The sequence below is a fragment of the Mya arenaria genome, chromosome 10, assembly GCF_026914265.1.
Source record: "Mya arenaria isolate MELC-2E11 chromosome 10, ASM2691426v1".
Classification (NCBI taxonomy): Eukaryota; Metazoa; Mollusca; class Bivalvia; order Myida; family Myidae; genus Mya; species Mya arenaria.
Window position 1 is genome coordinate 3,123,491 of NC_069131.1, and position 16,054 is coordinate 3,139,544.

General features: G+C 34.4%; 1 protein-coding gene across 4 annotated transcripts in view; it reads right to left on the reverse strand.

Moving 5' to 3' along the window:
* Positions 1–15,563, reverse strand: part of LOC128205360 (alpha-tocopherol transfer protein-like) — a 23,627-nt gene extending 8,064 nt beyond the window's left edge. Inside the window, exons 1-6 of one of the 4 annotated variants that reach the window (XM_052906935.1) lie at positions 15,504–15,563; positions 11,659–11,815; positions 9,584–9,823; positions 8,364–8,440; positions 4,280–4,396; positions 1,844–1,960 (exon numbers count right to left, since the gene is read on the reverse strand). In XM_052906935.1, coding sequence (XP_052762895.1) covers positions 1,844–1,960; positions 4,280–4,396; positions 8,364–8,440; positions 9,584–9,823; positions 11,659–11,803 — 696 coding nt within the window. In that variant the 5' untranslated portion in view covers positions 11,804–11,815; positions 15,504–15,563. Of the gene's footprint in view, positions 1–1,843; positions 1,961–4,279; positions 4,397–8,363; positions 8,441–9,583; positions 9,824–11,658; positions 11,816–15,436 lie in introns of all 4 variants that reach the window. The other 3 variants (XM_052906934.1, XM_052906936.1, XM_052906937.1) reach the window with 3 other exon arrangements.
* Positions 15,564–16,054: the final 491 nt, after the last annotated feature.

Below are 16,054 nucleotides of genomic sequence, written 5' to 3' on the forward strand. Positions count from 1 at the left end.
GCTATAAGTTATTCTACATTATTATTGAACAGCCTTAAGTATTTTAAACTGATCTTTTTTCATTGTTTTTTCAAGAATGTTTATCAATACGACACAGTAAAAATTGCCACCAAGTTAGGATTGTGAAAACGTGCTTAGTTTACTACATTAACGTGAATTGTTATACATTCAGTTAGACATTAAGATAGTGTTTGATCTATCATTGTGTAAGCAAATATATAAGTTTCGCAATAATACTTCCAAAATTCACTAGTATTTTATGCAATACACATGACATTGTATTGAAAAAGCGTATGCTGAAAATGCTAAAATGAACCGGACGTTTAAATATGTAAACACTGAAATGTCTATGAACAAACTAGCAAAGCTTAGCTGACCTATAGGGACAGAAAGAGGCACCATTTAGGGCTTTAAATGGTTTCAAACTTCATATCCAGATTTACTGGATTGAGATGTTGCCATCATGAAAAAGATATGAAATATATTTTGTAGAAGCAACATAAGAGTAAAGAAAAGGCAGTCTTGCATTCAAAATGTCTCACAATCTGCATACATGTAGTTTACTATTAACATCATTTAAATATGTTTCAAAAGAAAGCAGATTTTTTTTTTTGTAATGCTGAGTTTGTTTTTCTGCAAGAATACATTCATCTTTGAAGATGCTAATAAGCATTACTAAATATTTGTGTAGCAAATATAAAACACAGAGCTGATTGTTCAGAACTTGTTGAAGTTGACCTAATCATTCAGACTTTCAAATCATTACTACCCAGGACATTTCCATGGACACATCCTTGTGATCTTTACTTTTTATAAATATGAAGAGACAACTGTTTCATCTGTGCTAGAAAAAATACACTAATTTGTGTTGCAGACTCATACAAAATTCTTAATCTTGTGTCATATGACGTAGGCTACACATCCCATGAGCAGTATTCTAGTTTGAATATATCAGCATCTCCTGATACAATACTTCCATTTTAAAAAGTAACAAAATTGTAATTAAAGGGACTAGACACCAATAAAACTGCAAGAAAAAAGGAAATTGTCAAAACTTACATAAAATTGATAATGTTGTGTACAACACCAGTGATCGAAATTAGCACAAGCCCGCAAGCCCTGCACTGGTAAAATATCTTCCGGGCTTGCTCAAATTCTGAATTTTATATAGCAGGGCTTGTTCAAAAATTTAATGCCAAGCAATAGTATATGAATTCGGGCTTGTTCATCCAAAAGTCTAATTTCGATGACTGCAACACATTGAATCATAATTACTGATGTATCACATCACTTACAACAAATGTATCTTTCAATTTGAAAGATTTTGTGTATTCTATCAATTGGAAAATTTACTGGGTTTGTCTACAATGTAAATCCAAGTTAATTTAAATATAGCGTCTGTAAATGTATCTGTTCTCGCCATGTGAGTTTCACATGCTAAATATACACTATAAATTGGGAAACCATTACCACTATTTTTGGGCCAACTCTGACAGCGGGACAGTGACAAAATATTCTTTTCATCATGTAAAATGATGCATTATCAACCTCATACTAGCTTGTAATAGCAATTCTATGCTTGTTTTGAGTATATATTTTACTTGCCCATTTTGGAACCATCTGATGTTCAGTCCCTTTAACACAGACACTACTTTAAACTATTAGTTCTGAACAATCAGCCAATGGTTTATATAATTTGCGGGGTTAATACCAAAAGGTACCAAAACTTTCAATATTGTTATGTCGCTTGGTATCTTCTAGCTTTAACTCCATGAATAATTATCATGTACCCAAATTTTTAAACAAGTGAAAAGAGAACAATAGAAGCAAAGAAAGAAAATACCTGTAAAATTTTAATCATTCGTTTTGCATATAAAGGTTTCAATCTTCGTGCATGTTTCCAGCCAAAACTTTTAAAATCTGTGACTAGAACTATGCCTGTTATTTGTGCTTCTGGCTCCTTCAAGTATAAAACATGATCATGTATTTTATGTATGTATGTTTTGTTTATCATCTAGACTATAGCGTAGCAGTTTATCTTTCTATCTGAAACATCAGGGATGCAACAAATGCAGGCGGACTGAAAAATAATGTTTATGTGTAATAAGAACCTTAACTAATACTTTTCTACTATAAAAAGGGACAAACTGTCACTAAATATGGCCATCCTGTTTTTAGGACATCCAAGTTTGGAGATTACTGGTTGTACGAAGCTAAAATTTAGAAAGTGGACCTGGTAAATACAGTTTTTGACATTTCAGGGGTCATAACTCTGGAGTGAATGAGGCTGGTTATCAAACTTGTCCCTAGATATTCTGTCCATACAGATTCTGTCCAAATTTTGTGATGATTGGACAAAGGATTCTAAAGTTATTGATCGGACAAGACTGATTTTAGGTAATTTCTATAATTATAGGGCCGTTAATACTGTTGATTGACTTTGAGAGAAATGGCTGGTTAACAAATTTGTTAGGGATATAATGCCTATAGACATTCTGACCAGATTTGATGATGATTAAGCACTAGACACCTATTGCCTGTACACCCCAGATGTGAACTATAATTTGTCATGTTCTTGGAATGGGCGTATGAAATCAAAAGAATTATATAAAATATAATGGTTAAAAAAATTTCAGTAACATGCACGCAGATAAGTCATGTCTAGCAAAGTTATCATACAAAGATCACACAAACAGCTAGAATGCTTTCTGTCAAACTTTCTGGCTCCTAGAAGCTGAACACTCTCTGGCAGGAAGGTTTGTTACATATATGAATAAAGAAATAGCATGTTGGATCATAAAGGTCACTAGAAATCTTCTAATTTATAATCTTCACCACCTTGTTGCATAATCTGTATGTTCAAACAACATTAAACCTAAGTTCCAGTTGAACATGTTGGTGAGTTTTGTAGAGCTACATCTGGTAAGAACCGAGAAATAATTAAATATGTGCAGTGCTCTAAGTGTAATGTATAAGATAACTAGGACCCCACATTAAGACTTTGCTTTAACTACCAGGGCATCCAAAGCATAAAATCCCAGTATGCAACACCTACATAATTGGTTGATATTGTGCAAAGACGTTTGAATTGCATAATGTTATAGATTAGAACATTAGAGTAAGAAACAAAAGGTGCAGACAATGTTAGGTTTACGCATTGAAAACCACTTTTCCCCAGCATAAATAATTATTATCAATGAATTAACACAAGCAAGCAAACAGAACAGGGGTAAACTATTATAAAACAAAACAAGCTACCAATTTATTCAGTGACAACAATCATGATAATTATACTAAGTATCATCAGGCATGGTAGTTTCATGATTTGCAATAATTCACCCCTCAAACATTCCCACTCCAGCAGCAAGATAACCAAGGTCAGGGACATCAGGGGTTCTCACATCTGATATTTGTCAACCCAGAATAACTGCCGCAGGTCTGTTCGAGAATGAGGGATTCATCCCCAAAGCATGGTTACAGGATTTAGACCTTTTGAAATTGTTTCCAAAATAATTTATATTCATTTTAAGGTATACTTCCCACTGATTTTGATGCAAATGTCCAAGCAAAACACAATTTTTGCCATTGTAAAATAGTATGAAGTTAAAAACTCTTTATCCAGTGACTTCAGTATCAATTCTGAACTAAGAACCCCTGATGTATGTAAACATATGTCTCTGTTAAGGCCTCAAGGTATGTCTGTTTCCTGTACCTCGACCAAATATACATATAACTAGTAACCTTTACTGATGGTTAACAATGATAAGAATACATGTAGTAGTAACATAATGGTCTCATTGTGAAGGTTAACAACATTGTTAACGGCAACATTGTTAACTTTAAAGTTGAAATAAATAATGATGAGCTCCAATATTTAATTGAAACAAGTACATCTCAATTCTTGTTCGAAATACTGTAGATCACCAGTTTATACATTAAACTGCCATAGCAGTAAAGCTTTTAATGTTAACAATGATGAAGTTAACGAACTTGTTAACTTAAACATATATCTGAACAGAAGTCCAATTGTTTAATAACAATGTCCAAAACTGGGTAATAAAATTTTCAAGGTAGGAAACTTAAGCCACTTAATAGCTGTATTATCGATTTGATTTTATTGGTGAGTGTTACAATTTCACTCAATTTAAAAACATACTATCCAAATATCCCCTTTAAAATATAACTTAACTTATTTAACATCCCTCATGTCGTAAAGATGTTGAGAGTTCAAGTCTTCTTACAGGAAACAGACACACCTATATACCTACACATGATGTACCTGAAGAAGACTAGCCACCCTTTTAGCATAAAAGGGCGAGATGTTTTTGGCCTGCGCAAACCCCATACCATTCAAGTCCATCATCATGACTATGCCGGTCACTTGGGTAGGTTCTTCCTACAGACATTATTTAGCTTATTCATCAGATACACACTTATGTACGGGCAGTGTTCATGCCATTTAATAAGGCATATATACATAAAGTATTGCTTTCCAGGTGCCATGTTAGAGCCGGTCATTCCATCGCCTTGTAATAAAGGCAAAACAGGCTTTAATCTCCATGACTCCCAGCACATTATTTGCAAATTTGCACGGGCATTCGAAACATGTCAGCCATTTTCCATCAAAAACAACCTCAGATGTATGCTGGTAGTCATCAGTAGAAGAACTTCATAAAATTTTAAATAATAGTATTAATCAATTGTAGTGTTTTAAGGTGTATTTTGAATTATCAACTTTAAATTCATTGCCAGTGTAGTGAATTATTGCATAAATAATTAAGATTCCCAAGAGTGAAGTCTTTAAGTTTAACCGCTAAATTGGAACTGATATATGCAATCTACTTGCAGCGTAGTTAAATGTAAGGATTTTTTAAATTGTAATCCATCCATATACATCCAAGGTTGTTTTCAATGGAAAATGGCCAAGGTGTTCCCAATATTGCACGGGAGGTTAAGGCATTATGTTTCCTAGATACAACAATTTGGAGAAGCACCACAATCTTAGTTGCATATACAGTTTGTTAATTAAGAAATACTACAAATAGCGAGTTTCATGACTGAAATACCATCATTATAATATGTAATATACAGGCTATATAGTTTCTGATATACCATATTCAATATTAATACTTAAATCTTCCACCCATGCATTTACAACCGTACATTTAGGAGTCATGAAATCTTATAATTATTCACATCATGATCATGATGATGTGTAAAACTTGATATGATGGCCAGCAATGTATATGATCAATATACCGTAATTGGTGTGGTGATATGTTGAACAGACATAATGCAGACTCAAAATGACCTTGACCCAGCAAAATCAAATGTGAGTTCCTTAGTGTTTTTAATTTGTAACCCTCGTTTTGTCAGTACAGGTCATAAAGTAGGTGATATGAGGACAAAACCATTGACCTGCAATTAGATCAGCTTGGGTTCAACATACCATAGCAACGTTTGTTATGTTCATCACCCTTTATGTAGTTATTTAATTTACGGTCTTTCAGGATAATTTACTGTGTGATTGTTTTTGTTAGAATACAATTTAGTCTGGTGCAAGTTAGCATTGACAATGTGTTGTCAGCTCAATTCAAGAATGTATGAGTTGAAGAAATATATGCAATCCTTTAAGGGATAATGTAGAACACTGTGATCAAAGTTTCATTGCAATCCTTCAAGGGATAATGTAGACCTTTGTGAGCAAAGTTTCAATGCAATCCTTCAAGGGAGAATGTAGACAGTTGTGATCAAAGTTTGCAATTCTTCAAGGGATAATGTGGAACATTGTGATCAAAGTTTCATTGCAATCCTTCAAGGGATAATGTGGAACATTGTGATCAAAGTTTCATTGCAATCCTTCAAGGGATAATGTGGAACATTGTGATCAAAGTTTCATTGCAATCCTTCAAGGGATAATGTAGAACATTGTGATCAAAGTTTCATTGCAATCCTTCAGGGGATAATGTGGAACATTGTGAACAAAGTTTCATTGCAATCCTTCAAGGGATAATGTAGCAGATATGTAAGCAGCAGCCACATTACAGATGGAAGGCTGAATGGACTGGCAGACAGTCAAAATATCTGCATGCTATCTAGTTGGAACATAATAACCCTTTTAAGTGAACAAAAGTGCATGTGAAAAAATAGCTACAAATACCAAAGCAAAATTGTGTTTAGAGCAACAGCATTTAAAAACTAGGCAAGGTTGATCTGCTGTATATTGTACTGCACATTGAAAATGCCAATTCCACTTGGAAGAATTATATGCCTCATGGACTTTAACGAAAAGTAGTGCCAAATAATCAGAAAAGAAATGGAACACAATATTTAGGTTGGCCAAGACACACAACCTGTTTAAAATTAAAAACTTATGAATATAATTAAACACATGGAAAGACCAGCTTATACCAGCTGAAACTGTATTTAAACTGAAGAAGCAACACCAGGAATATGTTTCTGATTCCACTAAAAAACAACATCAATATATTAAATGAAATATGAAATCAGTAGATATTTGATGGACAACACATGAGTGACCAAGGGCAGATGACTTCAAAAAAACACACACAAAAAGGTTCCATTCAGACTTTATACAATCCATCAAGTATCTACATTGGAAAACAAACAACAACAATATAAAAAGGACAACAATGTTCCGTCTACAATAAACAAGAGCTGTCATAAGACAGCAACCTCAACTAAATGCCTTTTTTTTCTTGAATAGCATACTAATTGATCAAATATGTGCATGGCAAAAATAGGGGCAATAACTTGTATTAAGGAAAATGACAACTTGCCATAGAACGACGCAGACACCAGAGTAAGTAGAAAAACCCTCCTCATTCTGCGAATAGTTAAGCTAAAACTTAAAATAACAATATAGGAAAAGATCAAATGATCTATTCACAACATGCGAAACCATATAAATACAAAACAAGAACAGCAGTTGGGCGAAAGACAAACATAAGTTCTTCTGTTTCTACATGAAGATTATAAGTATCTTCCATGGCCGAGAGTGTAAGATAGGTTCATCCCGACCCGAGCGTAGGGTGTTTTGCGAAAACGAGGTTTATTGAGTTCCAGCAAAAACAATACATTTTTACTTAATTTTGTTTAACTGAGGTGGGAGAAAAAGCATCTACCATAGCCGCTCGTGTAAGATAGGTTCATCCCGACTCTCGCGCAGGGTGTTTTGTGGAAACTCGGTAAACCTCGTTTCCGCATAACACCCTTCGCTCAGGTCGGAATGAACCTATCTTACACTCTCGGCCATGGAAGATACTTATAATCTTACACTTGGCCCTCATAGAGAAACTATAGACACATTTAGGGACATAAAACTCTTGAATCTAACTAAAATACAAAAAACAACATTCATGCATTCATCAAACAATATAAAAGAACGACAGCATGACGAAAGATTTAACCTGCAAAAGACTAGCAATCTTTTTTGCATTAAATGGTGAGAAGTTAGTAGCATGGCACAACCCGACATCAGCCATGTCAATGAACATTGTGATGCCAGATATCTGAGTCTCCGCCTCCTGTAAAATAATCAATATGCCAGATAGTTAACTCTCATCTTCCTGTAAGATAATGTGCTGGATATTTAAGTCTCATATAAGGCAAGATGCTGGATATGTGAGTCTCATCTTTCTGTAATATAAGATATGATTCAAGATATCTGGGTATCAACTGCCCACAAGAAAGATGCCATATACTAGTATTTGAGTTTCATCTTTCTGTAAGATAAAAATAAGATGCCAATATTTAAGTCTTATTTTAATGTACCGGTAATATTATATTAAATTCCAGTTGGCCAGTATTCATTAAACAGTTTATGCCATTTCCTAACTAAGTCCATTTCCTAAAATTTTCATATTCAATTGAAACATATCCATACCATAATCAATATTTTCATAGTCTCTCTACTCCCCTGTGGGCATTTTTCATATCATTGCCTTGTTAGTGGATGCTCCTGTTGTAGTGGTCAGTGACCTTTGCCATTTGTATATCGTTCTATAGGTCTTTCACTTGTGAAAAAACTACATATTGTAAGTAACACCATGTTTCTATCCATCTGTTTAGCGCCACATCAAAACATGTAAGAATTCACCCTTTCTACACTTGAGAATTAATTTCATATAAAGAACATATATCTTAACAACTGAAATAAAATTTTGTAAAAACAATAAAACAATGATATAAAACATTTCCTGTTAGAAATTTAACTTAAATTTGAATTAAAAACATATAGCACTAATTATCATAGAGCAAAATTGGTTCTACTTTCTTGCAGTGATTATATATTTTGAATCTGAGCATTTATGTAATTATTGTTTAATTAAAGATCATCTCACCTCGACCAGTTTTGATAGTGTCAAGAAGTTGGTTTTGAAGATATCATCAAGGGGATATTTTGATGGGTCCCAGCGTCCTGAAATTCATTATTTTTCACGTAATTACTATTCACTTACTACATAAAGTTTACTAAGTCAAGGGCCATTACTCCTGTTTGACAGAGTAAAATATTACACAAATTGCAGGTGTATGATTTCCCTGTTTGGCCAACATCTGTATGAAGTTTCCTGTTTGTAGGAGCAATACTTTTTTATCTACATGCAACACAATACTTTGTGACATGACAGGACAGGACAGGACAGGATATATGCAACTTAAATATGGCCCCCAGATATATTTTTCTCCCACCTCAGATAAGTTGATCCATAAATTTAACCATGCTAGAAATTCTTATCTTGCTCACAGGCAAAGATAAAACAAGTAACCGTATGGAACTCCTTTTTAATTGTCATCCCATTGTAATGACCTCCCTTGTTGTTTGTAGCATCATAGAAACCTTGTCTTGTAGCAATATTTAGAATGCTAATGAATTATTTCTCGCTTAAAAAGTGACCATAAAAAAGTTTTCACACAACTCTCAAGAAATAATGCTGCACTCTCCTCAGAACTATTTAAAGACCGCTTTGACAATTAACATAATCTGAATCACTACGCGCATATCCATGACAACAACGAATTATCACATATCCATTTAAATTTATTTTCACTACTCACTAAAGTAAACCTTGTTTTCACAAAACACGCTACAGTCAGGTTAGGATGAACCTATCTTACACTCTCGGCCATGGAAGATACTTCTTATCTAATAACTGTTGGTTCAAGTCACAGTTCGCATTGTTGTGTGTTGAGACTCCCATTGTTTGAATATGTTACAAAGAACATAGTCTAGCAGACAGGACTCATTATTTTTCTAAAGTGTTCTATGGGGCCTCACTCTTTGAAATTAAAGTGAGAATCCTGAATGATGACTACCAATCTCTTGCGCTTTAACAAGAGCCCCTCAAAGTGAACACAAAGGCTCGTCTGTTTGTTCGTTTCTTTACCGAGTAGTATAACTCAACAATTATAAAGAACAAGGCTATGGAACTTGATTGGCATTTGCATATTTTCTTAATAAATATATATAACACAAAGTTTCTTTTGAATTTAGCTCACTACTGACAATACCAACAAAGACACCCAAGGGTACTGGAATACCCCAGCTAACCCTATCACTGACCTGGCCTGAACATGATAACTCTGCGGCCCAGTTTGTCCCTGTGAGGTAACACCCCTGTGACTCCTGCTTCTAGGACGTGCTTGACGCTGGCTGGACGAAGATTCGTGAATAACTGTTTGTTGCGCTCATCTGCCTTCATTTCATAGTGGCGCACAATCAGGTTGAATGCTCGGTCGTAGTCAAACTTTTTTGCACGCAGGAATCTGAGTAAAAATGCATCATCTGTTCTGATCTTCAAGTCTGAAAAAAATAACTACATACAATGATTATCACTATTGTAGTAAATAAGACATCAGGGATTGAAATAAACTACTTTAAGCTTTATTCATGCTACAAATACAAGTACAACAGATATCATCTTTTTATAGGAAACAAAAAGATAATCTATGATAAAACATTGTTCGTTTTGTAAAGTCAAAACCAGATAACTATAATTCAGGGCCTTCATCTAATCCTTGAGGGAGAAATAGTTATTTCTGACCCTAAAAACCCTGGCCAAAATAAAATTGAAGTTATTTTTTTATGAGAAGACATCACTATCCATATAATTCTTCCTATCTTTCAATGCACAATATTTCAATAGTAAAGATAAAGTATTTTATTTTCTGTTTAATTTACCTTAATCCAGGCTCCGGCATTCATGAAACAAGAGGCCCAAATGGGCCTATGCTCTACTGGCATGGCTTTTGTGGTCATATCAATCCAGAGCATGTATGTATGGGTAAAAGGCAACAGACATATAGTTTATGTTTTGTGTTTGGGTTACCTGAAAACGTAGCACGTTCAACATCTGAGCCCAGAAAGTATTGTAAGCAGATTAGTTGCATGAACTACTTTAATATGTGCCAAGTAAAAGTCATCTGACAAAAAAAAATGCTTTCAAAACTGTACTCATAGTAAAATTTTCTGTAGTTTTAAAAGTTAAAAAAAGTTGGTCAAAAGGTCAAAGTCAAGGGCATCCTAGGACAACATTGATCAATTTGAACAAACATTCACAATCAATTGTGCTGAGATGGATGCACGAACACACAAAAAGATTTTCAAACCTTTCTAGATTTATGTTTACCAAACCTGTGAACCCTGGGTGTGGCCAGTAATGACACCAGGTGCATAACTTAAACATTCACAACCAATTTTGTTAAGATGAATGCGCAAACTACAGAACTTAAAGCTAAAAAATGGCCTTTGGGCTTTCAACAAGAACAAGGCAAAGTAATTCACAAAATCAACTGCAGAAGCAAAAAGCAAATTGTCTCTCAAAATCCTAGACTTGCAAATTGTCTCCCTTAACTCTAGACTTGAATTAACATATACATGTAAACTTGGCTAAAAATAGAATTCGCTCATGCAGACCTGGCTAAAAATAGAAAGCATTTCTTTAAAACTTTCATGGCCCATAATCTAGGCATTCATGGGCGGATCTTGCTGGTTTTCGAAAGGAACCAAGCTCTAATGGATATCTAGATACTGTACAAGTTTCATCGAGATATAATCAAAACTGAAGACTGTATCGTGTTCACAACCAATTGTTTACACAATAGCATTTTTTTATACTATCAAGGGCCATAATCTAGGCATGCATGGGCGGATCTGGCTGGTTTTCGAAAGGAACCGAGCTCTAATGGATATCTAGATACTGTACAAGTTTCATCGAGATACAATCAAAACTGAAGACTGTATTGTGTTCACAAGCAATTGTTTACAGACGCACGGACGCACGACCGCACGGACGCACGGATGCACATACTACGTACACATTACCATCGCATAAGCTCTTCTGGCCTTTGGCCAGTAGAGCTAAAAACCTTAATTGTTTGTTATTCAATATCATCCCACTGTGATTCTAAATGAAATTGCGTAGGGATTTATTAAACCTTTGGTAGCCACACTAACGTTTGTGAAATAAATTGCATAGATTAAAATTTCATTTAAAATCCTAAAAGTTAAATTGAAAATAGGAGACTACTGTTGAAAATCTCCCATAAATTTCCCTAAGAAAATCTCCCAAAGATAAAAAAAATCACTCCTAAGACTCTTAATGAAACTTCCCACATGTGACTTGTGCTTTAACTGACCGGCTCTCTTGTTGACCATGTCCCTCAGTGCCTGTATATCCCTGCTCCGCCACTGGGGCTTCTCGTTCAGTTCCTCTTCCGCTTGTTTAACCAGATCCTCCGACAGAGTGCACACATATTCACTGTTATTGTTGCTAACTGCCATCGCCAATTTAACCTGCAAATATGATTTATAAAAGACATTTCACCTGGACTCTATTGTAGGTATTTTATTTTTTATTTTCAAAAATTATTGGTCTGTTAGAATGCTCTAAATGAGATGAAGATTGTCAATGTTTTTTTAAAAAAACATTTTCACCTTTCTGATTTGTAAAATTGTGTCATTTTGACTAAAATTGAAATTCCTTATTTGCCTAGAAATGTATGCTTTAAAAACAGAAACAATATACTGAGTTAACTAGTTGAATTTAAACTTAAAACTCGGCAGTGAGTGATTCTTTGTTTCGTGATTGGTTGATTGACATTTATGTGATGTTATCAATGTATTATTAAAAGGTCAAAATATCAATCTTCTGCTGTATTAGTTCTTATAGTGGCCTAATGGATAAGGCGTTGGTTTGCTAGTTTTTTTCTTGACTTTACTGTCTTTGGTTAGCACCCCACTAAAACCAAAATGTTTTTTATGCTAAAATTGTTTGTTTTTTGTGATTCCAATATCAGATGCATTATCGGGAAAACTAATTTTTGGTCCCAAATACTAGTCCACCTAAATGGCCGCAACGAGCCTTTTGACGATTTTTTTACTATGGCAGACTCATGACGTCCACCATCCCAGCAAAGGGTAGCGAACAGTCCTTGCGCAGAGAATCCATGCAGCAACATTTTTGAAATTATCTCCATTATAAATTCAAATTTCTACGAAAATAGTATTACCTACTATTAAACACATGTTTTTTTATGTCATTATGCCAAAAACATGTTCAGATATCATAAAACATTTACATGTGTCGATTGTTTATCAAGTATCCTGATATCTGTAAATCTGGGACAAATCTGATAGATTGTGTACATGTATAAAACGGTATTCGTGACCTATAATATATTTATGTAATATAACGACTCTAATGACAAATACAATCCAGTTTAGATCACTGTCAGGTATATATTGAACCATTTTTTCATTATTATTCAATATCGATGCATACTATTACTATATATTCTATTGCCTGGTGTTAAATGGTAGAGTTGTAGCATTACAGGGATACATAAGAAATGTCAAAATAGGGCTGTTTCAAAAAAAATGGTACCAGAGGCAGAAAATATACTCATTTTTTAAAGTGTTTACATCACTTCATTTAACATATCCATATGATGTACAATTATCAAAGTTTACAAAAATGCAAATGGTTCAGTAAAAACAACCAATATAAATTGTAAGCAGAACTTTTAATGAACTTAATAAAGGAAAAACATATGAATTACTAGATCAGCTAACACATCAAAATTTTGAAAACTACTCAACATAGTAAACATAGATGGTTTTGAGTTTCATCGGCAAAGAAGTTTTACACAATTTAACACCTTCAAAACAACTGTATGTCCAATTTTGAACTAGAAATATGTTTTTTGTTACAATATTGTGCTTTTTTCGCAATGTGTGCACACAAAAGTTTTTGCCTTGGTTAAAATAATAGCCAGATTAAAACATCAATATCCAAAATGTTTATTTGAAAGACAACCTTGAACTTTCTGAAAGTTTCAAAAGAGTTAATCACTGTTTAAATTTTTGATGTCACAATTTATTTACATATATAAATTGCCAGAAACATTGCACTCCTAACAAAAAAATGATATGTAAGAAACTGCACTATTACATTTTCTTCGTTAAAAGTATGTGCATCAGTTATGATGATCTTCCTTAAAAATCAATCATATTTGTTTAAATAGTGTTAAAACAATACATATTATTGTCTTCGCTTTGTATTCTGAAAGCAAATAAATTTTATTGGAATTATGTGAAAAAGTATTCATTCATCGTTAATATAAGTTTCGAATTAAACAAACAAAGTGCCATCATATCATTCTGTAATGATGGTATGCATAATGAGAAAAAATCCAGAAACATTACACTCAACAACTATTGCTTCTTGAAACTTGGAGAATATCAGTCTATATTTCTTGTAAGCTTTAGCCTTTGTCCTTAACTTGCTTTACTGTTCTTTTTTCTTTTCAGGTAACTGTTTAGCTCTTTTCTATCAAGATGTAAATCCATGGTGGAAAATGCCAGCTTCTACTTAACATCTGACACTTCTTTTCTTGGTCTTTCAAGTTCAATACTAACTCCCAGTTCTCCTTTCCTTTATAAATCACTACTTTCTCCTAGCAGCTTGGACCTTCTTCTTCAGGTGGCTTTTTATCAGGTGTCCAATAGTTTTGCCCAAGCTCTTTGACTTGGGTGTTTGCCTACATGCTCAGCTCTCTTTCTTATACTAAATCTATCTGATGCTTTAAAGACTAGACTTTTGGTTTTCATTGGAAGTCTTACAGGTGTGTTTTGGTGTCAGCTTTTTAGTCTTCTCTTCTGTTTTAGCTTTCTTACACACACTTTCTGTTTCCCTCTGCGGATTGTTGGCACTGGCTATTGCGGCCAACACGATGATTTTATAGACTGTCCGCGTTCCTCGGAGTTTGAATTTAAGGCACTCGGAGAGTGATCAGTCGACCGAAGAATAACAAACTCGGCGTTCCTCGGAGGGGTTAACTCCGCGAAACTCTGCGGACACTTGATAAGAATCTACGCTAAAGTTATTCAATTTTATTAAAATTTTCAACCGATTACGACGGCTCCAGTAAATTGCTATTATTCTTTTTCCTCTGCCGCATGAAGTTAGCTTACCACAAGAATGCAGTCGTATTTCACTAGTTGCACATGCATGTTATAAACGTGTTTTTGCTAATGACTGATAAACACATTTCATCTAAGAAATTCTAGGTTACACATTTTCGGAAAATCAGGAGGTCAAACACGCGTCCAAAGTTCACAGCGCATGGATTTGAAGGCCTTCTTGCCTCGTTTTCTGTGGAAAATTCCATTAATTCCGTCATAGTTATTTTTAACCACCGATAATAAATAGTATATTCTACATTGTATTGATCACGCGCTTGACGTCAGAGGTCATGGTTCAGAATCGTGTAAATAGTCGGCTGCTTTATGATGCAATAAAATTAGTGGCAATACTTTAATGATTCAATGTTTATTATTCAAGACAATATTCAATTGGCATTTACAGACATAAATACAAATTAAACGTTGGTACATGTAAGAAACTTTTACGCTTAACAATATGCATAAGCATAAAAATTAATTACTTCTAAACAAGAATGATTTCTTGCTTATCTGATTACTCAAGAGTTCTGCCGCAGGATCATAAAAGGGGACGATTCTCAACGCTATCGTTCATATCAAACTCGGCGGTAAGCCAGCCACTCGGAGGAATTCAGGGGGATTTTAGCGAGGGCAACACAGTTTTACCCTTGGAGGAAACCCGCGATCATCGACTTGATCCATCCGAGTGAGCGAGGAAAGTGGGTCTAACTCGTTGAGTGTACTGTAAGTGGAGCTTTCTCCCAATATATGGCGGTGGGTGTCGTGTAAGACTAGAAATCAGTGTTATATTGTGTGCAGTCAGTCGACAATAATATCTATGGGAAATTTATTAAGCAGTGTTTAGTGGTTTCTGACCTATACTTAACTTCCTTGTCACGAACTTATGTGACACAGGTTTTAAAATGAATATACCGTGAGTATCAATAACACAAAAACTATTCTTAACTATACCTCTAGACAATTTCACTAAGCAGATCCAGCTACACCATTTAAACAAAATATCAATAAGTTAATTCACTTTGTTGACAAATCAAATTTGACAGATCGATCATAATATTTTGTATTTAGTCAAATCGGCACAAACGAAAACGGTTTATTAAATTTTAATTAAAATTCATTATTTACACGCGTAAAACCAATCTCCCACTCAGTGATCTCCCCTGACAAACAGAATAGATCTCTGCCACCATGAACGAGAACAACTGGATTTCGGCAAAATAAATTTCATATAAACTCGTGTTTTTTTCTTCTCTAGTTTTTGGATATTTTTTTATCAACATTTAATTATTCAAGGTGCATTGATGTTGAAATACAAAAAAACAATATCTAAACATAAGATATGGAAAGGAAGAACACTAGCGGATTTAGAGGGGGGCGCATCCGGCGCGCGCCCCCTCTAAAATCGTCAAAGTTTACTTTTTATGTCAATTTAGGAGATAAAAAATAATAAAATACGCCCATAATGCATCATTTCCAACTACAAATTGTTAATTTTTCTTGATTGCTTAACCCCCAATCCATATGCAAACAGTTTATGCCATACACTTTCGGTTCAGAGGGAGGGGTGCA